General features: G+C 50.8%; 12 protein-coding genes and 1 non-coding gene across 13 annotated transcripts; 8 read left to right on the top strand and 5 right to left on the bottom strand.

Moving 5' to 3' along the window:
* Positions 1-332: 332 nt before the first annotated feature.
* Positions 333-2629, bottom strand: CC77DRAFT_1024415 (ATP synthase-like protein subunit alpha). The gene is made up of 5 exons (XM_018525866.1): positions 2462-2629; positions 2063-2271; positions 1615-2010; positions 1249-1559; positions 333-1184 (listed from the first exon to the last, which is right to left on the bottom strand). Exons 1-5 carry the CDS (start codon positions 2531-2533, stop codon positions 520-522), a joined length of 1653 nt encoding a protein of 550 aa, XP_018381418.1. The 5' UTR covers positions 2534-2629; the 3' UTR covers positions 333-519.
* A 478-nt stretch (positions 2630-3107) lies between these two features.
* On the bottom strand, positions 3108-4180 carry CC77DRAFT_1024414 (DUF962-domain-containing protein). Its single transcript, XM_018525865.1, has 4 exons — positions 4072-4180; positions 4000-4023; positions 3884-3943; positions 3108-3835 (listed from the first exon to the last, which is right to left on the bottom strand). The coding sequence occupies exons 1-4, from the start codon at positions 4102-4104 to the stop codon at positions 3374-3376; spliced, it is 579 nt and encodes a 192-aa protein (XP_018381417.1). The 5' UTR covers positions 4105-4180; the 3' UTR covers positions 3108-3373.
* A 194-nt stretch (positions 4181-4374) lies between these two features.
* Positions 4375-5714, top strand: CC77DRAFT_1024412 (DNA-directed RNA polymerase II 19 kDa polypeptide). The gene is made up of 4 exons (XM_018525864.1): positions 4375-5008; positions 5061-5141; positions 5191-5349; positions 5403-5714. The coding sequence occupies exons 1-4, from the start codon at positions 4760-4762 to the stop codon at positions 5427-5429; spliced, it is 516 nt and encodes a 171-aa protein (XP_018381416.1). The 5' UTR covers positions 4375-4759; the 3' UTR covers positions 5430-5714.
* Positions 5715-5896: 182 nt separating this feature from the next.
* On the top strand, positions 5897-9147 carry CC77DRAFT_1024411 (putative dipeptidyl-aminopeptidase B). The gene is made up of 2 exons (XM_018525863.1): positions 5897-8688; positions 8741-9147. Exons 1-2 carry the CDS (start codon positions 6057-6059, stop codon positions 8839-8841), a joined length of 2733 nt encoding a protein of 910 aa, XP_018381415.1. The 5' UTR covers positions 5897-6056; the 3' UTR covers positions 8842-9147.
* A 96-nt stretch (positions 9148-9243) lies between these two features.
* On the top strand, positions 9244-10636 carry CC77DRAFT_1024410 (hypothetical protein). Its single transcript, XM_018525862.1, has 3 exons — positions 9244-9467; positions 9537-10112; positions 10188-10636. Exons 1-3 carry the CDS (start codon positions 9369-9371, stop codon positions 10452-10454), a joined length of 942 nt encoding a protein of 313 aa, XP_018381414.1. The 5' UTR covers positions 9244-9368; the 3' UTR covers positions 10455-10636.
* Positions 10637-10730: 94 nt separating this feature from the next.
* On the bottom strand, positions 10731-11822 carry CC77DRAFT_1098661 (hypothetical protein; the record flags this gene model as incomplete). The annotated part of the gene is made up of 2 exons (XM_018529963.1): positions 11252-11822; positions 10731-10817 (listed from the first exon to the last, which is right to left on the bottom strand). The coding sequence occupies exons 1-2, from the start codon at positions 11783-11785 to the stop codon at positions 10731-10733; spliced, it is 621 nt and encodes a 206-aa protein (XP_018381413.1). The 5' UTR covers positions 11786-11822.
* Positions 10988-11085, bottom strand: CC77DRAFT_t92. Its single transcript has one exon. It is a non-coding gene; the product is annotated as a tRNA-Leu (tRNA).
* A 147-nt stretch (positions 11823-11969) lies between the features above and the next one.
* Positions 11970-13169, top strand: CC77DRAFT_1043680 (hypothetical protein). Its single transcript, XM_018527327.1, has 2 exons — positions 11970-12060; positions 12121-13169. Exons 1-2 carry the CDS (start codon positions 12031-12033, stop codon positions 12718-12720), a joined length of 630 nt encoding a protein of 209 aa, XP_018381412.1. The 5' UTR covers positions 11970-12030; the 3' UTR covers positions 12721-13169.
* A 267-nt stretch (positions 13170-13436) lies between these two features.
* On the top strand, positions 13437-14567 carry CC77DRAFT_1024407 (hypothetical protein). Its single transcript, XM_018525861.1, has 4 exons — positions 13437-13656; positions 13706-13775; positions 13840-14314; positions 14382-14567. Exons 1-3 carry the CDS (start codon positions 13493-13495, stop codon positions 14308-14310), a joined length of 705 nt encoding a protein of 234 aa, XP_018381411.1. The 5' UTR covers positions 13437-13492; the 3' UTR covers positions 14311-14314; positions 14382-14567.
* Positions 14568-14927: 360 nt separating this feature from the next.
* Positions 14928-15808, top strand: CC77DRAFT_1078733 (hypothetical protein; the record flags this gene model as incomplete). The annotated part of the gene is made up of 2 exons (XM_018529293.1): positions 14928-15088; positions 15141-15808. 2 exons carry the CDS (start codon positions 14928-14930, stop codon positions 15706-15708), a joined length of 729 nt encoding a protein of 242 aa, XP_018381410.1. The 3' UTR covers positions 15709-15808.
* Positions 15809-17617, bottom strand: CC77DRAFT_409233 (putative zinc metalloprotease). Its single transcript, XM_018531606.1, has 3 exons — positions 17118-17617; positions 16380-17054; positions 15809-16318 (listed from the first exon to the last, which is right to left on the bottom strand). The coding sequence occupies exons 1-3, from the start codon at positions 17480-17482 to the stop codon at positions 15904-15906; spliced, it is 1455 nt and encodes a 484-aa protein (XP_018381409.1). The 5' UTR covers positions 17483-17617; the 3' UTR covers positions 15809-15903.
* A 1118-nt stretch (positions 17618-18735) lies between these two features.
* On the top strand, positions 18736-19826 carry CC77DRAFT_409239 (cutinase-domain-containing protein). Its single transcript, XM_018531607.1, has 3 exons — positions 18736-19194; positions 19252-19430; positions 19486-19826. The coding sequence occupies exons 1-3, from the start codon at positions 18921-18923 to the stop codon at positions 19783-19785; spliced, it is 753 nt and encodes a 250-aa protein (XP_018381408.1). The 5' UTR covers positions 18736-18920; the 3' UTR covers positions 19786-19826.
* A 625-nt stretch (positions 19827-20451) lies between these two features.
* Positions 20452-22252, top strand: CC77DRAFT_998131 (MFS general substrate transporter). The gene is made up of 2 exons (XM_018536530.1): positions 20452-21978; positions 22036-22252. Exons 1-2 carry the CDS (start codon positions 20780-20782, stop codon positions 22205-22207), a joined length of 1371 nt encoding a protein of 456 aa, XP_018381407.1. The 5' UTR covers positions 20452-20779; the 3' UTR covers positions 22208-22252.
* The last annotated feature ends 315 nt before the right edge of the window (positions 22253-22567 follow it).

The raw sequence follows: 22567 nt of genomic DNA, 5'->3' as shown, positions 1-22567 counted from the left end.
AGAAGTCTACAATGCTGTTGATGTTTGTAAGCTTTCTAATTAGAAGCCAATGTAAGCTGCAAGGTAAAGCTTGTTATCTCTATACCTGTTCAGTATTACCCTTGTATACGGTATTAGTATTGACCTAACGTTAGTCATTCTAGGTGACCAAATGGGATATCATGTGAGATCAGTGTTCTTGTTAGCACTAGTGTCACGACCATCACACTCATAACATAGATCTAACAGAGGAAACGTTCATTTGTCATATACAGAGCCCAGCCACCCCATTCTCATGAGCTGTATATGTACCGCTAACAAGAGCACAGGGAATCACAAGAGGTATTCGTCGACCAAGGTAGGCGTGCGTTGCCAGGCTGAGGTCAATGCAGAAAAACGAACAAATCTTCCATATTGAGACACAGCTGATGGCGAGGACGCATCTTCTATTATACATCTATTCTCAAAGACCAATCAGCACTTTTTGGCCCCTCAGAACATTGGAATAGACAATACCCACTCTTCCAGCCTTCAACTCGTTTATGCGACGAAGCTCTTGGTGAAGCTCGATGCGACCTCCTTGAGCTTAGCCTCGAGATCCTTGCTGAGAGCACCTTCCCGGTCGATCTGGGCGAGCATGTCGGACTCGTTCGATCGGAGGTGGGCAAGGAAGTCAGCCTCCCACTGGAGAACCTTGTTGACTGGTACGGAGTCGAGGAGACCGTTGATACCAGAGTAGATCAAAGGAACCATCTCGTTGACGGCCATAGGAGAGTACTGCTTCTGCTTGAGGAGCTCGGTGAGACGCTCACCACGGGACAAGGTTTGCTTGGTCGCGGCGTCGAGATCGGAACCGAATTGGGCGAAAGCAGCAACCTCACGGTACTGGGCCAAGAAGAGCTTCAGGGAACCAGCGACTTGCTTCATGGCCTTGACCTGGGCAGCGGAACCGACACGGGAGACAGAGAGACCGACGTTAATGGCGGGACGGATACCCTTGTAGAAGAGCTCAGCCTCCAAGAAGATCTGTCCGTCGGTGATGGAAATGACGTTAGTGGGAATGTAAGCGGACACATCACCACCCTGGGTCTCAATGACGGGCAGAGCGGTGAGCGAACCACCACCGAGCTTGTCGTTCATCTTGGCGGCACGCTCAAGGAGACGAGAGTGGAGGTAGAAAACGTCACCGGGGTAAGCCTCACGACCTGCAAAGTTGAAGATTCGAAGTCAGTGCATGTCTCACAGGCGTTTGATATCGTCATAGCTTACCAGGAGGACGGCGGAGCAACAAACTCATTTGACGGTAGGCAACGGCCTGCTTGGTCAAATCGTCGTAGATGATAAGAGCGTGCTTGCCGTTGTCACGGAACCACTCTCCCATGGAGCAGCCAGAGAAAGGAGCGATGTACTGCAGGGGCGCAGCCTCGGAGGCAGTGGCGGCGACAATGATGGTGTACTTCATGGCGTCGTTCTCCTCAAGGGTCTTGACGAGCTGGGCGACGGTGGATCGCTTCTGACCGACGGCGACGTAGATACAGTAGAGCTTCTTGGTCTCGTCGGTACCCTTGTTCCATCGCTGTCTAGGATACAAAGTCAGTATTTGTCTGGCTTGCAGTTGTTATCGAAATTACGTACTGGTTAAGCATGGCGTCGAGGGCAACGGCGGTCTTTCCGGTTTGACGGTCACCAATGATCAACTCACGCTGACCACGTCCGATAGGAACCATGGCGTCGACAGACTTGAGACCAGTCTGTACGGGCTGGTTGACGGACTGGCGGGGCAAGATACCGGGGGCCTTGAGCTGAGCACGGCGACGCTCGGTGGTCTTGAGGGGACCCTTTCCATCGATGGGGTTACCGAGAGCGTCAACGACACGTCCGAGAAGAGCCTCGCCGACGGGAACGTCGACAATCTCTCCGGTACGCTTGACGGTCTCACCCTCCTTGACGAGACGGTCAGAACCGAAAAGCACAACACCGACCTGGCCGGCTTCCAAGTTCATGCACATGCCCTTGACACCGGAGGCGAACCTGCCACCCGTTAGCTTCCGTGAACGTTTGTCATGTTGCTCAATTGGCGTACTCGACAAGCTCCTCAGCCTGGACGTTGTTCATGCCGTGGACACGGGCGATACCGTCACCGACGGAGAGAACACGACCAGTCTCGGAGAGGGAGTTCTCCTCCTGGACACCGCGGATCCTCTGCTCCAGGATGGAGGAAACCTCGGTGGGGGTGGCCTTCGCTTCGGCGGCGTAGGATCGGGTAGCGTTGATGAACGCGGGAGCGCGGGCCTGTGGCGGAGAAAAGGTATCAGCACTGCATCTCGGTAGAGGGGAGCTCGTTCCGCCCAGCGCAGCCCACGCAGTTCCATCAACGAAGCTCCATTGCGGCACCAATGGCATCGGATATCGGTTCTTGGGGCTACTGGCGATGGCTGGACGGTGCGGCAGGCGCAATTGCAGGCGGTTGCGATGGACTTACCGACGCAATCCTGCTCGTGGCAGAGATTGCAGCGACCCGGCGGCTCGACTGGCGGATGGCCCTTGAGAACATGGCTGTGGCTGCTCAAGAGTCTATTTCGGAGGCTCTGCAACCAATTGAGATTGATGCAGGTATGGAAGAGGGGAGATGGTGATGGAGTGGAGGATGGGGAGCTCTGCTGTGAGGAAGAAAGTCCTGCGGTTCGGGAGGAAAGCGCGGACCTTGGCGTCTACCACTAATCCTAAAAAAGCCGCATCTCAACCGAGCTCCATCACTACAACACCACGTTGGCCGCTCTCGAGGGTGATTCGGCGTGCACGCACTGGGTGAAAAGCCATCAGAGAGACCATGTTTCGTTTATCTGCATCTTGTGGTCATGTCCGGAACTTTGCAGCACATCTCGAGCTTGGCAGATGAACCTCAGTACATGGCCAAGTACCCCACACTTTGATAGAGATAAAGTAGACGATGGTGGATACCTCCGGACTACTTCTCGGTGTACGATACAATTCAGAAAACGGAAGCTTCTTTTAGCTTCATGTCATCACACTCCAAGTACTTACTTCAAAAGTCTGTGTTCGCTTTTCTTGCTTGCAAGCTCTACCCTCACCTACAGCTCAAGAGACACCAACGCCTTGTAAAGTATAACACATTCTAAATTGGTATCCTACTATGTTATATGAATCTCAAGAAACATGCAGCCGTTTATGCAAACTTGAACACCAAAGACAACATATGCCTCTAAGACGCCGCGTACACCTTGCTCCTGCGCAATGCTTTCTTCTCTTGCGGTATTCATACACTATTGCACTGTCTTCTGATCCCCCAACGCCTCCTTTGATTATCTTGCAAGTGCCAATAGCTGGGTGCTTATCTGCTCATACAGTATATATCCACTGTCGATGTCTGTCCTCATTTCGCAGAGCCGTTCTGACCCTTCTCCTTGCTCTTCCTGAACTTTACAATCTCCAGCTCAACGGCCTGGTCTATCCGGCGCTTCAGTTCGGGGCGGTAGCCGAGCTTGAAGAGTATCTCGAACCAAACGAAAAAGGGCGCCAGGAAGATGGCCTGCACGAGGTTGTCCAACAGCGCTGGGGCTCTTCCCTCGAACTTTCCGTGTCCGATGAACTGGGCAATCCAGCATGCGATGTTGACTGCGCCGGCCCAGGAGTTGGCAGTCGCACCATAGGTCGATGTGAGGTGGTTCGCATACGCGGTGCTGCCGATGAGAATTGGAGCCAGCATGGCACCTGCGACAGGCTCCATGAGAATGTACAAGGTCGAGTACAAGACGGCCCCAACAGTGCCGACATTGAACGGGAGATTAGGTACGGAGAGCCATGACGGTAGTGGAACGGCAGGCGTGTTGGTGAGCTACGGGCGTGTTAGAGAAAGCAGCGTGATAGCTGTCAAGATTCTCACCAGTAGGAAAGATGTCAACAGAATCGGAGGAACACAGAGCAAATGTATGCCGACGTTGACCTGACACATGGCATGTTAGTTGACATGTGAAGATGCCCCGTGCAGGTATCGCCTACTTTATTATGGTGGTATGCTCCGTACTACATTCCAGTCAGCTCAGTACAGACATCTGTTGAAGTATGACGTACGAAGACAAGTTGTTTCTCCAGATTGAGAGACATGATGCCGGATGGGGAACTTGGGCGCGTGTCAAAAGAGTGGGATGGCCGTCAAGAGACTAAATCATGTCTTGGAGATGCGGCGTGAAGAGGTCGAGCTCGGATAGCGTGGAAAGACCAGTGCACCGGCCGCGGGAGCCGAGAGGATGATGGCGCAGGGTGAATGGCTATCACGACATGGGTGTGTGGGGGTGCGCAAGCTGGCAGGTGGGAGCTGTGTCGCTGCTCGGGCCTTAGCGAGTGATTTTCCGCGCCGAGAGCCCTGCAGCCTTTGGAAGCTCAACCTTCCTGGCGCGACCATTGTTCTGCTAGCATTCACCACTCGGCCCACATCTGCTACCTCTGTATACCTCGGACTTCTACGAGCGGCGCGAACACTCTGGAAATTGTGCGCATGGGCTGCTGGATATAAGAATCTGGGCTGCGTTGCAGGCCGAAGGCGCGTCTCGCTGAAGCACGCGCGTTGAATACCACACACTGTCGACTCTTCACTGGGCCAGTCAGAATAAAGACAATAGAGTCGCGTAGTAGCAACCAAGGCCGTCTACCTGTCATTCCACCTTCTACCGATCTCTACCGTTGAACCGTGCAACTTCGTCTACCTCACCCCAAGAACCGCGCGCATCTACCTTACCGTATCCCTCGCACAACGCGCAACATGTTTTTCCTCAAAGAACTCGAGAAGACCATCCAGTTGCATCCGTCATACTTTGGTCCTCTCATCCGTCAGCACATCCATCGCGAATTGCTGCAGAAAGAGGAGGGATCGAGTACCGGAAAGTACACCATCGTGTGTATTCTGGACTCGTTCGATATCTCTGATGGCAAGGTCATGCCTGGCTCTGGATCTGCCGAGTACGTTGTGCACTACAAGGCAGTCGTATGGCGGCCCTACAAAGGCGAGGTGGTATGTGGCATTGTCCGACGGGATCATCGAGTCCTCTGCTAACCACGTCAAGATGGACGGCATTGTTACCTCAGTACTGCGTACTGGATTCTTCGTCGACTGCGGCTCTTTGCAGGCCTTTGTGGGACGTAGTGTAATTCTTACCATACCTCAATGCACCTACCCGTCACTGACAGCGACAGATGATTCCCGCTGAAATCAAGTTCGACGCCAATGCTACACCGCCGCAGTGGACAGACGATGGAGAGCAGGTCATTGAAAAGGGTACCAACATCCGCATTAAGATCAAGGGTCTCAGATCCGAGGTGGACAAGATGTATGCCGTAGGCACCATGAAGGAGGTAAGGACGATACCTGTCAGTCTTATTGATTTTCGGCTAAGCAATGCTTCTAGGATTATCTCGGTCCATTGCCGTCATAGACTGACAACTCGACGACCCCTGCCGACGCGCGCGAGTTTATCAACGGAAGCAGAGCGCCAGCGCCCGAGCAGCATAATCAAGGAGTTGTTTTTACTGCAGAACCGAGGTCACTATTCGATGGAACCGTCGACAACCCATCCACAACTCAACCACCGTAGAAACATGAGGCGTAATAGCGAGCTCTTGGCTGTATCAGTATCCGTGGGGAGTATGGCAATCACTTGAATGGATTCAAAAGTCTGGGAAACGCAGGGCAGTTGAGGCTCTGCATAGAAGCGTACGGCGTAAGGAAGCTATGAAATCTAGACTTGGCTCAGCTGGTATTACTACCCTTCCGATAATTCCCCAAATTGGGCTTGAATAGAAGACTATGTCTTGACTCCATTGTGTGCAAATCTTAGTGCAAGAGCAGCCGGCCCCTTGCGTCAAAAGAGTGGCTTGGTATGTTTCGGCCAACACCAGCTCCCGCACCTCCGCGTGAACTCCGCAACTCTAAACACTGTCCATAACTCGCGCCTGCGCCTCGCCACTGTACCCTTTCTTTCAGGCTGACTTTTCAAATCTGGCATTACTTTTCAGCAGGATGTTATAATCGTTCTCACAATTAATCTTACTTGAACTTTACAATGCCGCGACAGCGCACCCCGAAGGAGGAGGAGACGGAGTTGCTGACCAAGGAAGAGAGATCCGCGCGCAGCTCAGAAGATAGCTCCGAAGCTTCCGTATCCTCGATCTCGACCACGTCGCTCGTTCTCGAACATATCAACGATCCAAGCATCAACCGCGCGTTGCATTCGAATCGTGGGGAGAAGTACACAGATGATGACGACTACGCAAGCCAGGCGCGCGAGTCGTTCGACGTCGAGGATGGGCGATACCAGGCCCCTCTTTCCGTAGACAAGAAGGCAAGAAGGTGGTTGTGGATTGTAGGAACAGCCTGTGTAGCAGGATGGGCACTTGCGCTCGTCTTCTTCTTGATGAGCGGGAGCTACAAGCATACTTCGTCGCGGCCACACGACCCTCTCGCTACCTCTACTAAGGGCTCCGGGAAGAAGATTACAATGGACGACGTCTTTGGAGGCCGCTTCTATCCCCAACAACAGAGCGTCGCGTGGATATCGGGACCAAAGGGAGAGGATGGCCTGCTGCTTGAGAAGGGCTCTGGGGACGAGGAATACCTGGTGGTCGAGGATATCAGGACCAAGGGCGAAGCAAAGTCTTCTGCGAGCAAGACCACGCTCATGAAGAAGAACACGTTCGAGGTGGATGGCACATACGTCTATCCCAGTGACGTTTGGCCAAGTAAGGACTTCAAGAAGGTGCTTGTCATGTCGGATTACCAGAAGAATTGGCGACACTCCGGTATTGCGAAATACTGGATCTTTGACGTCGAGACACAGACTGGCGAGCCTCTTGACCCTGAGCAGCCAGGGAGCATGATACAGCTGGCTTCGCTGTCACCCCAGTCGGATGCGGTTGTTTTCACGAGGGACAACAACATGTTCCTCCGCAAGTTGAACTCCAAGGAAGTTATTCAAATCACAAAAGACGGCGGCTCTGAGCTATTCTACGGCGTGCCTGACTGGGTATACGAGGAGGAGGTCTTTCAAGGAAACAGCGCGACTTGGTGGTCCGAGGATGGTCAGTACATTGCTTTCTTGCGCACCGACGAGTCTACCGTGCCAACTTACCCCGTTCAATATTTCGTCTCGCGGCCAAGCGGAGAAAAGCCTAAGGCGGGCGAGGAGAACTACCCCGAGGTTCGCGACATCAAGTATCCAAAGGCCGGCGCACCTAATCCTATCGTGTCGCTGCAATTCTACGACGTCGAGAAGGGCGAAGTGTTCAGTGTCGATATCGAGGACGACTTCAGCGACAAGAACCGTTTAATCACCGAGATCGTCTGGGCTGGGAAGACGAAGCAAGTTCTTGTTCGTGAGACCAATCGCGAGAGTGACATCCTGAAGCTCGTTCTGATGGATGTCGAAAAGCGCACTGGCAAGACAGTAAGAACCGAGAATGTCGCAGAGTTGGACGGAGGCTGGTTTGAAGTCTCTCAGAAGACGACATTCGTACCAGCTGATCCCGACAACGGACGCAAGGATGATGGCTACATCGACACAATCATTCACGAGGGTTACGACCATATTGGGTACTTCTCACCTTTGGACAGCGACAAACCTGTGTTGCTTACACAGGGTGAGTGGGAGGTTGCGGATGCACCTTCTCGAGTAGACCTCACAAACAACCTTGTGTATTACCTCTCGACTGAGAAGAGTTCAATGGAACGACACGCTTACTCTGTATATCTGAACGGTACTGGAAAGAGCGAAGTCTTGAAGGATGGGGGTTCAGGGTACTATGGAGCATCCTTTTCAGCGGGTGGCTCTTATGCCCTGATTTCCTACAAGGGTCCTGGTATCCCGTGGCAAAAGATTATCAGTACGCCATCGAACAAGGACAAGTACGAGAAAGTCATTGAGGAGAACAAGTCTCTTGATCGCTTCGTACGCTCACTCGAGATGCCCATCCTCAACTATCAGACGATCACCGTGGACGGATTTGAACTGAACGTCCTTGAGCGTCGTCCGCCGCACTTCAACCCTAAGAAGAAGTATCCTGTCCTCTTCTACCAGTACAGCGGTCCGGGTTCACAAGAAGTCGATAAGAAGTTCAAGGTCGATTTCCAGTCTTACATTGCCGCTAGTCTCGGCTACATTGTTGTGACAGTGGACGGACGAGGTACAGGCTTTCTTGGTCGCAAGCTCCGATGCATCACGAGAGGCAACATTGGTTACTACGAGGCACACGATCAGATCGCTGCAGCCAAGATTTGGGCTAGCAAGAAGTACGTCGATGCTGACCGACTTGCGATCTGGGGCTGGAGTTACGGAGGATTCAACACACTGAAGACGCTTGAGCAGGACGGGGGAGAGACATTCAAGTACGGAATGGCTGTTGCTCCTGTGACTGATTGGCGATACTACGATTCCATCTACACGGAGCGTTACATGCACACACCACAAAACAACGCTGAAGGATACGACAACTCTACCATCACCGATGTCACGTCCCTGGCGAAGAACGTCCGCTTTTTGGTCATGCACGGCGTCGCTGATGACAATGTGCACATGCAGAACACACTTACTCTGCTCGACCGACTGGATCTTGCAGGTATCGAGAACTACGACGTCCATGTGTTCCCGGATTCGGATCATAGCATCTACTTTCACAACGCGAACCGAATCGTCTATGACAGTAAGTACACGGTTTTGTCAGGATTGCGAGGAAGTTACTAACGGAGCTTTAGAACTCAAGTGGTGGCTTGTGAATGCTTTCAACGGCGAGTGGTCGAGGATTACAAATGCAGTGCCCAAGACACAAGACGATGCGCGGTCAGTAGTACGGTAGGATGTGCATATTTCAGCTCTCGCATGCACATTTTGGTGTGTATGAACTGCTTAGGCGTTGGATGGCGCAGGACATCGTTATCGCCTTGCAATGAAACTTTCTGTTATTTAACCAACAATGCGAGCATTGTGTTACTCTGCAGTGTGAAGGTCAAAGCTCGCGACAAACCTTCGCACATACATGATCTCGTACTTGTTAATTCATCACTTATGAGCACCAGAGCAAAGCTGTGGAACATGCTTAGCACAGGCCCGCAATTGCACATTACCTTGTGCCTACTTGACTATCGTGACTTGGCTACCACAGGCCTCGTTTACTTCACGTTGCGTAAGCAGAGGCGTTTGTCAGCCCGAAAGTGGCTGGATTCCGAGGAACTGTCATCAGCTGCTCATTCCCCTCTTGGACCCCACTTTTGGAAGTTACAATACATCACACACCGTAGACATGACAGCATCTTCGCCTGCCTTCTTGCCTGTATCGCTTCAATTGATTCCAGACTTGACATTTAACTGTATCTGATCTTCAAGATGAGCTTTGAGCCTAGCAATTTAGCAATTTGCGAAACATGCGGTACGCAATTTGATGTTCCACTTGAGCAGCACCCAGAGACATGTCGGATCTGCGATGTACGTCCATCACCAAACCCAAACTGCAGTCGAAAAGTCTGAAGAGTAAGTGATTTAACTCATCCTCAGGATCCTCGCCAGTACGTTCCCGCCAGCGGCCAATCCTGGACCTCACTCTCATCTACCCAACCCCTCCAGAAGAACACTTTCGAAACCGACAAGCAAGACTCACGAATCCACTACATAACCACTGCACCTTTGTCCCCTTCTGAATTACCCCCTGGTCTCGCCGACTCCAGCACCACCCGCAAGCAACTGGGTATTGGACAACGCGCCATCTTACTCCAGACATCCGGTGGAAACATTCTTTGGGATTGCGTCGCATTCTTGAACCCCGATACGATTAATTACATCAAGGAAAAAGGCGGTTTGAAGGCGATTGTGATTAGCCATCCACATTTCTTTACGACTCACTTGGAGTGGGCGAACGTGTTTGGATGTCCGGTATATCTATGTGGGGATGATGAGATGTGGTTGAATCGTAAAGATAAGGATGGTGTGAGGAGGTTGGTTAGAGGGGTTACCGAGATCGAAGAGATTGGAGGCGAGGCTAAGATGATTCAGTGCGGGGGTCATTTTAATGGTAGTTCGGTGCTGTGGTGGGACAAGAAGTTGTTTATTGCTGATACGTTCATGAGTGTGCCTGTTAGTTCCCCTTCTATTCTGTCTAGCTGCGTCATGTGGCTTTGGTAAGATTTCATGAGCTAACTGGGAGAATAGTCTGGCTTCAACAACGCACACCGCGTACCAGATACAACATCGTATTCGTTCATGTGGGCGTATCCTAATATGATTCCGCTGACGCCAAAGGCGATTCACGGGATCTGGAAGGCGATCAAGCCATTCGAGTTTGATAGCACGTATGGAGGATTTCCGGGGCAGAATCTAAAGAGGCCAGACTTGAAGAAGCAGGTATTGGAAAGTATGAAGATATTCTTGAAGAGGAGCGGACATGAGAATGTGGGAATCTTTAAAGAGAGTGTTTGAGAAGTACTACGGGGAACAGTGATGTAGGGGACTGTGAGACTTGCCATGTCTTGTGGCCCTTAGTTGTGGCGTAGCGAGTAAATGCGACAGGACAAAGTAAAAGAAACACAGAGCTTGTATTCAAGGAACCAACCACCATCATTTCTACCACTGGTTTATCATAACACCGTCTAATGCATAATATGGAGAACCACTGTACAATCGTAATACCGTTCAAGAAGAAAGAGCGCCCACGACGTCAAGATCCACATACAGGCTCTGCCAAGTACATGGTACCTATGCGAGAGAGCCCTCGAGAACCCAGATCTCGCCATTGGAGACTTTGTCGGCTATGCTTGTGACCACGACGTCGGCTGGTTGGATCTGAAGTTGCAAGTTAGCTAAAAACTCATTAAGGTTGAAGTAAGCGAAAGAATTAGTGATGGTGAGCAAAAATAGGAGGCAGTGTGTACGGCACAGTCCCAGAGCCTGTTCTAGGCCGATATATTGGCAAAAAAAGAACCTGGGGTATCTGACTGAAGCCAGACGAATGCTGATGAGAGTGGGACTCGAACCCACGCCACTTTCGTGACCAGGAATATGTGTTAAGATAACCTTAACCTGGCGCCATAACCAACTCGGCCATCTCACCGTAACACAGTTAAATGTGATTGGTTGATTGATGGGTATTGTTGGATTTGCAACGCTGATATTTGTGATTGTGTGGGCGGAAAACGAAAGGGCCCGGCGCACTGAAAGGTGGGGCGTGGGCATGTCCAACGAGATGCTGAGACTACCAACATAGCGGCGTAGCTTACCTTCTTTTGGCCGTCCTTGGACTCCCACCAGATCTCGTTTCCGGAAAGTGTCTTGACCTTCTTGCCCTCTTCCCACGGACTCTCTGGTATGATGTGCCGCTGTACGAAGCGCTCGAGGTTGCCCCGCGCGCGATCTTGCCCGCCGGTGCCTTCGTATGCGTCCGCGCCAAAGGTGCTATAGTCCTCGGGGTCTTCCCAAGGCTTTCTCTTCAGATCGCGCATGATGCTGTTGTTCGGTGCCAGCACCGTGGCGTTCTGCGAGGCGTTGTCTAGTCGTCCAGAGACTGTGTCGATGTCCCTGGTCAGGCCGCTGAAGATGGCGATGTTCTGTGTCTTGCCGATAACATCGGATATGATGACACCAGTCGACACTTGTTCCTCAGGGTTGCCCATAATGTAGTCTCGAAGGGGCGACTGTTCGCTGATGATGTTGAACGACTGGATGATGCTCTCAAAGGGGCGGGCTTGCGCAGACGTGGCAAGGAGGAGGGAGATGGCTGCGAAAGGGTATGCGACGACAGATCCGGGCTTCATGATCGCTCAAGGCTGTGCATTAGGATGTCGTTACAGGTTCTGGGTGAACGCGGCGTTGGAAGGTGGGAAGCACAGACGTCATGCCGCGGTGAAGCCAAGACCTCGTGATCGCGCGCATGATCGTCGGGCGCCTTCTGAGCTTGGAAACCCTTTCTTCTAGTCCTCACTCATGTCTTCACCAACGTGATATACCGCGCCTCGGAGCGCGCGCTTATCCCTGCCGCTCTACAAACCAAACACTAGCCATGGAGCTCCAAATTCCCACCGTCACTGTTGTGAGTGCAACAGCCTGGAGTCTGCACTCCAGAAAGTAGCAATTTGCTAACGTAGCCTAGGACGATTTACGCGCCTTCCATACACAACACTTTCCACACGCGCCGGCTCCAGAACACGTCTTGCACGGCTTTGAGCCAGAAGCAGAGGCGGCCGAAGAGTACTTCGACGAAGCAGACGATGGGTTAGGCTACTACCCTGACGGCACGAAGCGCACCCTGACAGACGAGCAAATTGCCATGTTCCGACATTCGGAAATTCATGCTATGCTCCGCAAACGGCGGCTACAGAAAGAGAACGGCGAAGTCTCCGATGGCAAGGCTGTCTCTGCGAGTCCAGCACCACCTTGTCCTCCAACACAAGAGGACTCACACAAGCCCGCAGATGTTGACAACACACAGCCTGATAAACCTTCAGGGTCGAAGAAACAACAGTGGGCGACCACGAGCGCAACGACCAAAGCTAAGAACAAGAGAAAACGAGATAGATATGCGAAGAGGAGAAAAGAAATAAGGCTGGAGAGAGGCTTGCCGCGAAGAAGAAGTGGCCGTGATGGCGCTGACAGCGGTGACAGCGACGATGGGAGCGACGAATGGGATGCATGGCATCAGGCTAATGGGCCTGATGTGCAGAAAGACGACACCCTCGATCTCGACTACTGAAAAGGGCAACCACTACAACGTATTGGCAACCCACGACAAAGGCAACGTCCCTTCCTGCCGTCCCTGCTAGCTGGCAACAGATATCACACCCTCAGCCGACCTGAACTGTAAGTACTTTGTTCTCTTCATTTTCATGTGCAATGATGCAATCTTAGTTATCATCCTTAGGCGGAGGTGGTGCTGGGCTTGAGACGAGAGTAAAGACTGCTTGCGGCCTGATCCCTTGACTCGTCTAGCACCATCTATGATGAGTTTACAATCTTCTCTCTGAGCACATTCGTTCTTGCTGCAGTCATTATAGCCCGATCGTGTACCTGTACTGACTGTCACTAGAGGTATCTTCATGAAATATTGACAACGATTTCTACCGGGAGGCAGTATGAGGCGCGCGTCGGTAAGAGGCAGTTATTGCTATATGATGGCAATGATGAACTCTTAACACCTTGTTGACGTGAGTTTTCTGTCGGCAGTCTTTGGGATCAATGCCTACCCTGTTCCGTGAGCCTCGCGTCCGGTTGGAGGCAATACTGTGTTGATCAAGTAGCAACCCGTATGTAGTAATTCACATTACTCTAGTCATCTGTTCTCACCCGTCTCCAATCCCGTGTCCGCGTGCTTGCCTCCTCGCTCACCGAACGCACGGCCTCACGCTAGTCAGGCGTGATTTCCATGATACGATTAACTGCTCTTTCCTTTCCTTTACCTTGAGTATCAATCTTCGAACATCATCTCACATTGTTTGAACAACACCACGCTCAGATCGTCAGTCGCCATGGCGCCCCGCAAGACCACCGCTGGCGACAAGATCCCGAAAGCAAAGAAAGCATCCATTATCAAAAAGAGCGAAGACAAGGTTATCAAGCGGCCCGCCCGCGGATATCACAAATTTCGGAATGGTCTGCTGAATGTCGCGCCCAAAGGTGATGAGAAGGAACTGTGGGCATACCCAACATCCTAGTATGGGCAACAGCTAACGTACCGTCAGCACCAAGCAGAATCGTACCTCTCCACTTCTACGACTACCGCCTGAGATTCGCAATATCATCTGGAAACTTGTAGGGAAGCTTCGCTGTACGAATCGTATCTGAGACATACACTGACTTCCTACGTCGATGTTAGGTGTTAGGCGGAAATGTATATCGCACGTGGTTGTGTGGCCGCCTTGAGTCTCCATCGCCAGAGCCGAAGAACGTCATGGCGCTTCTGCGCACCTGTCGCCAGGTGTATGCAGAAGCTGCACTCATGCCGCTCACGCTTACCATATTCACGACCGATTATATTCCGTACGCAGCAAGGGATCTGAGGAAGCTGAAGCCACAACAACGCAGATTGATCACGTTCTTTCAGATGGTTATTTCCCATCCCAACAGCATAAGTTATCACTACCTGAAATACGGCTTGAACCTTGCAAAATTACTCCCTTGCCTCCAAGATCTGCATATTCGAGTGTTCGAGGTCTTAGATACATCAACTCAAAAGGTCAACGAGGAGCGGATACGTAAGCATCTCGAGCCAGGTCTTCATGAAAAGCCGATCACTATAAAGATTGAACAGACCGATAAGAAGTGGATCAACGTCAATGATGCATAAGATGGTGAGTAAGACGACGATAATCCGCAATCCTCTTTTGGACATGTACTGACAAATTTATGGCCACACAGGTCTCTTCCGTGAAGTGGACGGCACCTTGAAATTCCTTGTTCTTTCCATTCAACAAGTGACCGGGGTGGTCGCGAGGACCTAAGGTCTCAATCCGTATGATTGGAAAAACAATGCATATGTCAGGCTATGCTGGGGTGCGGGTTTATAAGCTTCTGATTCTGATTCTGATACATAGCTTAGAGATGTAAATCAAATACTCTGCTTAACATTCTCGTTCTAAAAGCACATCTAACTAACTTACGATCGAACTCTCTTTCAAGTTATCCCTGCCATTAAACATGTACTATAAATTCGTACTTATCGATATGTGTTACCGCTTCGACAGGAAAGTGAAAGTATATACCTTCGGGGTAAATTATAGTGTTTAGTAGTACAACTCGGTGACCACTCACCTCCTTCCTCTTACCTTGTCTGAATCACCTCTCAGGGTCCAGTCGGACTTTTACTTGGTAACTGAGCCAAGGTATCTTTGTATTTATCAGCTCAGCTTCCTCGATTTCGTCAGTCATTTAATCACATCTTCCAGAACCATTGACGATATCATAATGGCACCTCGCAAGCTTTACCTCGAGAACCAGAAAGCCTCTACCAAAGGCACAAAGGCCTTTATCGACGCGGGAGTAGTGAAGCGCCGGCACAAGAAGGTTCGCTTTCACGAGAATGGGCTAATCAACGTTGAACGAAAAACTGGAAAGTACTTTAAGATGTGAGTAACTGAGTCAAGGTGTGGTTGACACTTCTTGCTGATTTCAATGCAGGGCGAGAGAAAACCAACAGGGTTCACCATTGCTACGCCTCCCACCAGAGCTGCGTTGCTTGGTCTTCGAATATGCGCTTGGTGGCAACACATATATGATCAGATACCACCGGACAAGCAAGGCAGTAAAGAACACAACAGTAACAAAGCATGCTCTCGCTTTGCTCTCCGTCTGCCGTCAAATCTTTGCCGAAACTGCTCTCCTGTCATTCAGCTTGAACACGTTCTCGGTCTTTCACCCTGTGGTATTCAACATGTGGATCAAGAGCTTTCACCCAGCTTTTGCCGAAGTTGTCACTTCCGTACGCATCGACACGCTAGCCCTGTGGTACAAAACGCATTACAATAAGCATCGAGCTCAATACATTCCTCTTGGCAATTCCAATATACAGTTATCTTCTATGCTCACCTCGCTCAAGGTCATACAAATTGCTTTTATTGTCAAAGCTACGTCCATGGAAGATACAAATGTGATGGAGGAGCTAAACAAGCAGGGGGAAGAAATCAGAGGTTTCTACGAGTTGGCGAATGGCGGTATCAAAGTCAATTTGACCCGAATAATCGAGTAGTATAGTTCCTTCAAGATTTGGTAATCCAAGCTGCCAAGTTCGGTTCTACTAAGAGTGGTTCATGGTAACAAGCGGGCGTTGCGGGAGGAGAAGCAGGATTGGCGTCATGGACTATTTGTTAAAGAACCAGGTATGGAGAGAACAGAAACCTCCACGCAGCTTAATTGTGTATGTCCCTTCTAATACCTACTTCTCTTAGCAGTTTCGCGTACACCCAAATGGAAATGGCAAGACCGCGGGACTCTTGTAACCTCCCTTGCCTACACTTCTTACTCCAAAGATGACATTATCCTTGTGGATTGTCGCAGAAGTAAGATTGAACCAGTTCACGTTGCCCACCTCAATCACGTTTGTCCAATGCGGCTCGATAGTGTCGCGATACAAGATTTCGTATCCTTCTACCGGCAAGCCCTTCGGCGCGTCCCACTTGAATTGACTGAAGTTATCGGATGTTGTGGTATTGATACCAACATTGGTCGGCTCTCCAGGTGCGTTGGCTAGACTCCACATCGTGGACGCTACGACTTTAGCAGCGCGGGTGTTGTACTCGAAGTCCAGCCATTCGACTAGGTCACCATATTGCTTGCCATTGCGTACAGTGACATTTTGACTAGATATGGGTGTATGAAGTCAGAAAATGTCTCACATATAGTTCAGGTACGTAAACTTACTGCTGCTGTGTGTAGTCTTCGTTAGGTTGAACGAATCGGACACCTGTGTATCCTGCTTCTAGGAAAGGGCGATGGTCGCCGCCCCTGCTGTAGCGATCCAGACGGTATATAAGGCGGACTGTCATCTCAGTGAAGGCGTTGGAGGCTACTTCATATATGAAGCGACCTAGGTTGCGAGCAGGGCTGTCATTGTCACCACCAATGCTGAGACGGGAGGTAGTTGTTGTAGAGTTCTCTGTCAGAGGTGTGCCCTGGCAGAAGAGGCGGATGTTGTAAGGATCGACAGTACCGTCTGCGGCCTTAGAGTTACCAACCATATCGAGGTTTATCATACCAGCTACATTCACCGATGCATTCTTGTAAGTTTGCGCCAGATTCTCCGCGCCGAGCAAACCCTGCTCCTCTCCCGCAAAGGCTGTGAATACAATGGTGGTCTTGGGCTTGTAATGCGCAAAGATGCGAGCAAGCTCTAGGGAGACCGCAACTCCCGAAGCATCGTCTACAGCACCTGGAGCATCGCCCTGGTAGTCGATAGGATCGCTGTTGCGCGAGTCATAATGCCCGCCTGTCACGTAGACACGATCTGGGTCCTCGCTGCCTTTTAATGTTGCTACTACTGTTGTAATATTAACCGGGAAGATGATGCGTTCGTTGTCCCCAGGGTATTTGATGAAGCTACAGAGGTGAAGATAAGAAGTTAGTACATGTCTCACATGCATTCTGTACAGGCACAAATACCTGTTCCAGTCCACAGTCATTCTTCCTTCGCTCGCATCAGCGGCTTCTTGGAACTGAGCTGTAAGCCATGTTCTCGCAGCGCCGATACCTCGGACCGGATCGGTTTGACTTGACAGGGTATGACGCGTGCCGAATGAGGCAAGTTTTCGGATTGTGCCCTCGATGTTGTCGCGTGATATCTGCGAAATAATGTCTTGAAGGTCTTCATCCGGCATTTGTTGCTCCAATGGCTTTCCGACGACTGGTAGGGGCCATTGTTCCGTACTAGGGAATGATTTATGAGGATGATGGACGTGGATTGGTGACGAGAAAGCAGTTTTTAGCAGTGCCGCTGTGCAGACTGCGAAGATGGGCGTGGACCGCATATTGGTTGGACTGGGATATTGACCTCAATTATAGATGTCATCTTGCCAAACGTTAAACTACAACTTATACTTCAACGCTTTTGCCATCCCACTCTTCACGACAGGCAGGCAGTCGACTGCCGGTATCTCCAAAACATTGCGATACCGCAGCAGCTACCGTCACCGGAGTAATGCAACTCTTGCTATCATGGCTCTTGACAGCGCAGATCATGATCATAAACGGAAGCTCGAAATGTTACCAAGACGCCAAAAGGAGCATTAGGGAAGACTTCAGCAGCTGTTGCTGCATGCTATGCTTGGCAACGGGTACCGTGTGCGGGGTTCTCCATTGAGCTTCCGAACGTTTGCGACGACGTGCGATAACACCAGTTTTCTCCCAAACCAGAAGACTATTAGTAACGTGAAAATGACTTCGCACGATTTGCAACTTGTTATTGGCTGGTTTCGTGATGGCGCTGGCAGTGCTGGTGTCATTTATTCGTCAAGGAACCAGATGCCTGGAAGTGTCGTTCAGCTTTACCCAGCCATCAACGTTCGTTAGCCTTAGTGCCAGTCTAGGCAGATAGAAGTGTATTCCATCCTTGAATGCACGGGTTTCCAGAACTCGAGTTCGTTTAACACCTATCAAAGAGGCTGGTGTTGGTGCTTGGCATGACATCATCGCATTGACATGGGAAGCCACCAAATTGCAACAATGCGACCTGGGGACAGTGACATGCCACTAACACAATTGTATGCAGCAATGTCTTGTCGTCGAACATACATGCAAGCCACAAGAGGCGGCTGAAGTTCGGCGCTGTATCGAAGTTTTCTCACTGATCGACGCTTCATAGCGCCGCTACAGGCTTGACAGCCTCGGCATAACGAATCGTATCGTCGATGGTTCTCACGTTGCGCAGCGTTGGCTGTAATCATGTTCTCTATTCGTCCTGGAAACACCATGTTCAACCCCACGTGTTTCATAAGCAGCCGGCGGTACCTGGGGTTCACTAACGTGAAGAAGAAGGTCGCGGAGAAACCAACCAGAAGTAGGAGTCCGCAATAAAGGGCCGATGCATCGCGCTGCATGTCATTTAAAGCGTCGGGGGGAAACTGGACGACCACTGGTCAACGTGAATGGATCACTTGTAGTCATTGGGTGTCAATGGCGGTAAACAGGAACCATCAAGGTCAACGACGCGGAGGAGAAGGTCGAAATGGTAGAAAGAGATGTATGGGTAAGGTCTGGTGACAATTAATGCCAATGTGCTTACAAGAGACGATGCACTAGCGCAAAGAACAGTACTGTTGTGGTAATGACCATGTTCGTTATGCATTGGGAGTGTGGTGGCTCGGGATACAAAAGGTTGAACACTGCACCTATTCTTGATGAACCATCGCTACTAGTTTTTGCGGAATTCCTTCGTTTCTTCCCATCAAGCACTGGTAACCTTTCACCATGAAGACTAGCGCTCGTTCCCTCCTCGCTCTTGCTGCCCTTCTCACCACCGCCCTTGCTGCGCCGACACCAGCGAACGGAGTGAGCTTCCCTATCACCGACCTCCTCGACAAGGACCTTACTGTTGAGGAGTATGCGGCACAGCTTGAGAACCAGAGTGTTGAAGAGCGTGGCCTTACCAAGCGCCAGTACAATGGTGACACTTACAACCAACTGACCGATGGTACTGCATGCCGTCCGATTACCGTCATTTACGCTCGTGGCACCACCCAAGGTACGTTGGATCTATAAAAAAACGAACATAAGACATGTGCTGATTTCGATTGCGTAGCCGGCAACGTTGGCGAGGCTGGCTCAGAAGGTCCAACTTTCTTCAATGCTCTGGCTTCTCGTGTTGGAGGAATCAGCCGCTTGGCCATCCAGGGTGTGAATTATCCGGCTAACGTCGTTGGCTTCCTGGCTGGAGGAGATGCTGCAGGAGCTACGACTATGTTCAACTTGATCAACCAAGTGAGTGCTGCGATCACCACGCTCACATTTATAGCGATGCTGACCTGGCATCTAGGCTGCCACTCGTTGCCCTTCAACCAAGATCGTTGTCTCCGGATACTCTCAGGGCGCACAGCTTGTACACACTGCTACCCAGAGGCTATCAGCTGCCCAAGCCGCGCGTGTCACCGCTGTTGTAACATTCGGCGATGCCGACCGTGACGAGACCTTTGGCCCTGTTGCCGCAAACAAGGTTCTCATCATCTGCCATGAGGGTGATAACATCTGCGACAACGGTATTATCATCACCCCCGAGCACAGGAACTACGAGATCGATGCTCCTACGGCTGCGGCTTTCGTTGCCGCACGTGTTTGAGGCCGACAGTGACTAAGCCTGGATGCAGAATAATTTTTGGTTAATTTAATGGTTACGACGACCCATGCCGCGCACTGCTTGACCAAGATCTCCTAAATTTTCCTTGCTCTTCTTTCTAATACATGTGGAACACAAGTAAAGTACACCATGAACGACGAGAACGTAGGTGCACGAATTGCAATTCAGGAAAGTGGGAAAAGTCACCTTGACTAGTACGTGATATTCAGAATTGCGTCTTTTCCCACTGCAAGCTTCTCTGAATCCCGTCCACAGGCCATTTTGTAGTACTGACTGGAAGTTATTGTCAAAACCCGCCTCTACTTTGGCATCAACGACTGCTACTCGACCTGGGCTAGGGACTTCAAAACGATCGCTATATAAGAAGACGGGACACTCTAGTTGACGTTAGTGTCAAGTGGCAGAACAGTGAAGAAAGATTCAGGCTGGCGAAACTGAAGATACATGTGTATAACGACAAAGCTACAATCAGATTTGAATTGATGGGCAGATATACGCTTTGTTATGTAAGGCGCATGCTGTCGAGCTTTTGCACCTTCCCGTTCGACGACTTGGAGAATTTTCAATTCCTACATCCTTAAGCGATCCCAACATAACGTGCTTCCCGTGTCTCATGTCGAAACGACGCATATATCCCAACTTTCGCGGATAAGCATCGCAAACCGACGAAAGCCGCGCTAAACTTGGCAAGCCACACGAAAAGTCGAGTGAAGTCATACCCCAAAGGGTGGAGGCCGGGCACGCATGGAGCGCAGAACGGCGCGCGAGTCAGTTAGCGCAGATGTCGTGCTCGCCCCATAGAAAACACCAAACGTCTCGATTGCCTCAACCTCCATCGCTAAGGGGAAAAAATTGGGTAACAAGCTTGCCAAGGATCGCGGTGTCGTCCGAACTCTTAAGATATGTAGTCTCCACGTTGAACTGAGGCTCTTCACCTCATCCCGTCTTTTCTCCCCTACTCCTTTTCCGCGTCATCATGTCGTCCACCTCCTTGTCTGAGCCCTCGGACTCGCTCAAGGCTTCTGGGCCATTCTTCCGCTCGGTGCCTTTCCAAATCTTGGTAGCATGTGGTGTCTCGTTCACGGCCCCGGGTATGTGGGATGCTCTTGGTGGGCTAGGAGCTGGAGGAGCTGCTGAACCCTACGCTGTCTCCGCTGCCAACGCCCTGGTATATGGACTCTTTGCTGTGGTCTGTGTTGCTGCAGGAGCTATCAACAACCGGATCGGCTTGAAGTATGGTCTTGCACTGGGTGCCATTGGATATCCACTATATGGCGCAGGACTCTACACCAACAATGTCTCTGCGAACACATGGTTCATGTTGTTTGGCAGCGCTCTTTGCGGTATCTCCGCTGGTTTCTTCTGGGCTGCTGAGGCTGCTATCATCATCGGATACCCGTCTCCTGGAGACCGCGCGTTTTACCTCGCTATCTGGCAGACCGCCAAGGCACTTGGACCGATCGTAGGAGGAGCCATCAATCTTGGATTGAACGCAAACAAGAAGACCACCGGATCCGTTTCCTCGACGACATACATTGTCTTCATTGTCATCATGTGTCTTGGTCTTCCGGTCGCTCTGTGCTTATCACCAGCACACAAAGTTTGGCGAAGAGACGGCACACGGATCGTCACTGAGCGCGCCGCAACGTGGGGTGCTGAGTTCAAGGCTGTTGGCAAGCTGTTCGTTAGCCGCCGGATCTTGCTCTTGCTACCAGCTTTCTTCATTAGCTACTTCTACAACGGCTTCATGAGCACATGGTTGACAACATACTTCACGGTCCGAGCTCGCGCGTTCTCCTCGTTCTTCACCAACTTTGCCGGTATCTTCTCCTCGTTCATCATCGCCTTCCTACTCGACAATCAGAAGATTCACATCAAGACGCGTGGCCGCATTGCCTTCTGTTGCATTATCACCCTCTTGGTTGGTACATGGATCTGGGCTACAATCCTGCAAAAACAGAATTACGATGCATCAGAGTCTCCAGTATTTGATTGGTTCCAAGGCGGCTTTGGAAAGAGCTATGCGCTTGTTTTCTTCTGGCAATTCGGTGGTCAGGCTTTCCAGCAATTTCTCTATTGGTTGGTTGGCCAGTATGCGACGGACCTTTCTAACTTGAGCCATCTTACCGGTATTCTGAGAGGTGTGGAAGCGTTGGGTCAAACTGTTGCTTGGGCGTAAGTCTTCTTTTTCTTGAACAGCATTCACGCATCATCGGCTAACAATCGTAACAGTATGCAATCAGAAGGTGGTGCGAACCACTTCGTCAGCATTGGTATCAACTTCGGCATCACAGTGTTGTGCGTCTTCCCTACCTGGGTCGTATTGTCAGAACTGGAGGGGAGCCACGAAGTCCGTGTTACAGAGGAGATAGCAAAAGACAAGACTCTGAGCGATACAGCTTGATGTGTTGAGGCACTGAGCAGAAATATATTACTTATATCCTTCACGTCAATCGTACTAATACTTGTTATCTGTATACCACACTCGCCAACTCTTTCCGCTGTACGGAAAGATCGGCGACATTGACATTGAGATATTCAGGAGCGTGTCTCGGTTCTAGTTTGAACTGAAGTAGGAACTCAATAACTCCAAAGAGCTTCCGTGACCAGATATTTCAGGCAGTCCGCCCTAATTCGATTAGACAGCAAACCGATTCGAGTGTCTAAAACACATCAAGCCCAGCGCACGTACTTGTAGACGTCGTCTTGATAGTGAAGTCAATTTCTGTTCAGAAGACTTTGCGGTAATCGTTTCGTAGCTCTC

Source organism: Alternaria alternata (genome assembly GCF_001642055.1).
Source record: "Alternaria alternata strain SRC1lrK2f unplaced genomic scaffold CC77scaffold_23, whole genome shotgun sequence".
Lineage (NCBI taxonomy): Eukaryota > Fungi > Ascomycota > Dothideomycetes > Pleosporales > Pleosporaceae > Alternaria > Alternaria alternata.
This window is presented reverse-complemented; position numbering and strand designations above follow the sequence as displayed.

Coding starts and splice junctions, on each gene's coding strand:
- CC77DRAFT_1024412 (XM_018525864.1), top strand. CDS start 4,760: ATGTTTTTCCTCAAAGAACTCGAGAAGACCATCCAGTTGCATCCGTCA. Junction 5,142..5,190: donor AGGCCTTTGTGGGACGTAGT/GTAATTCTTACC, acceptor TGACAGCGACAG/ATGATTCCCGCTGAAATCAA. Junction 5,350..5,402: donor CCGTAGGCACCATGAAGGAG/GTAAGGACGATA, acceptor CAATGCTTCTAG/GATTATCTCGGTCCATTGCC.
- CC77DRAFT_1024407 (XM_018525861.1), top strand. CDS start 13,493: ATGGCGCCCCGCAAGACCACCGCTGGCGACAAGATCCCGAAAGCAAAG. Junction 13,657..13,705: donor AAAGGTGATGAGAAGGAACT/GTGGGCATACCC, acceptor ACGTACCGTCAG/CACCAAGCAGAATCGTACCT. Junction 13,776..13,839: donor GCAATATCATCTGGAAACTT/GTAGGGAAGCTT, acceptor CGTCGATGTTAG/GTGTTAGGCGGAAATGTATA.
- CC77DRAFT_1024411 (XM_018525863.1), top strand. CDS start 6,057: ATGCCGCGACAGCGCACCCCGAAGGAGGAGGAGACGGAGTTGCTGACC. Junction 8,689..8,740: donor GAACCGAATCGTCTATGACA/GTAAGTACACGG, acceptor ACGGAGCTTTAG/AACTCAAGTGGTGGCTTGTG.
- CC77DRAFT_409233 (XM_018531606.1), bottom strand. CDS start 17,482: ATGCGGTCCACGCCCATCTTCGCAGTCTGCACAGCGGCACTGCTAAAA. Junction 17,055..17,117: donor ATGACTGTGGACTGGAACAG/GTATTTGTGCCT, acceptor TCACCTCTGTAG/CTTCATCAAATACCCTGGGG. Junction 16,319..16,379: donor GAAGACTACACACAGCAGCA/GTAAGTTTACGT, acceptor ACCCATATCTAG/TCAAAATGTCACTGTACGCA.
- CC77DRAFT_1024414 (XM_018525865.1), bottom strand. CDS start 4,104: ATGTCTCTCAATCTGGAGAAACAACTTGTCTTC. Junction 4,024..4,071: donor TGGAGAAACAACTTGTCTTC/GTACGTCATACT, acceptor ACTGGAATGTAG/TACGGAGCATACCACCATAA. Junction 3,836..3,883: donor TGTTGACATCTTTCCTACTG/GTGAGAATCTTG, acceptor ACACGCCCGTAG/CTCACCAACACGCCTGCCGT.
- CC77DRAFT_409239 (XM_018531607.1), top strand. CDS start 18,921: ATGAAGACTAGCGCTCGTTCCCTCCTCGCTCTTGCTGCCCTTCTCACC. Junction 19,195..19,251: donor CGCTCGTGGCACCACCCAAG/GTACGTTGGATC, acceptor TCGATTGCGTAG/CCGGCAACGTTGGCGAGGCT. Junction 19,431..19,485: donor TGTTCAACTTGATCAACCAA/GTGAGTGCTGCG, acceptor CCTGGCATCTAG/GCTGCCACTCGTTGCCCTTC.
- CC77DRAFT_1024415 (XM_018525866.1), bottom strand. CDS start 2,533: ATGTTCTCAAGGGCCATCCGCCAGTCGAGCCGCCGGGTCGCTGCAATC. Junction 2,011..2,062: donor CAGGCTGAGGAGCTTGTCGA/GTACGCCAATTG, acceptor AACGGGTGGCAG/GTTCGCCTCCGGTGTCAAGG. Junction 1,560..1,614: donor CTCGACGCCATGCTTAACCA/GTACGTAATTTC, acceptor TTTGTATCCTAG/ACAGCGATGGAACAAGGGTA.
- CC77DRAFT_1043680 (XM_018527327.1), top strand. CDS start 12,031: ATGGAGCTCCAAATTCCCACCGTCACTGTT. Junction 12,061..12,120: donor AAATTCCCACCGTCACTGTT/GTGAGTGCAACA, acceptor AACGTAGCCTAG/GACGATTTACGCGCCTTCCA.
- CC77DRAFT_1024410 (XM_018525862.1), top strand. CDS start 9,369: ATGAGCTTTGAGCCTAGCAATTTAGCAATTTGCGAAACATGCGGTACG. Junction 9,468..9,536: donor AGACATGTCGGATCTGCGAT/GTACGTCCATCA, acceptor ACTCATCCTCAG/GATCCTCGCCAGTACGTTCC. Junction 10,113..10,187: donor ATACGTTCATGAGTGTGCCT/GTTAGTTCCCCT, acceptor CTGGGAGAATAG/TCTGGCTTCAACAACGCACA.
- CC77DRAFT_998131 (XM_018536530.1), top strand. CDS start 20,780: ATGTCGTCCACCTCCTTGTCTGAGCCCTCGGACTCGCTCAAGGCTTCT. Junction 21,979..22,035: donor GGTCAAACTGTTGCTTGGGC/GTAAGTCTTCTT, acceptor CAATCGTAACAG/TATGCAATCAGAAGGTGGTG.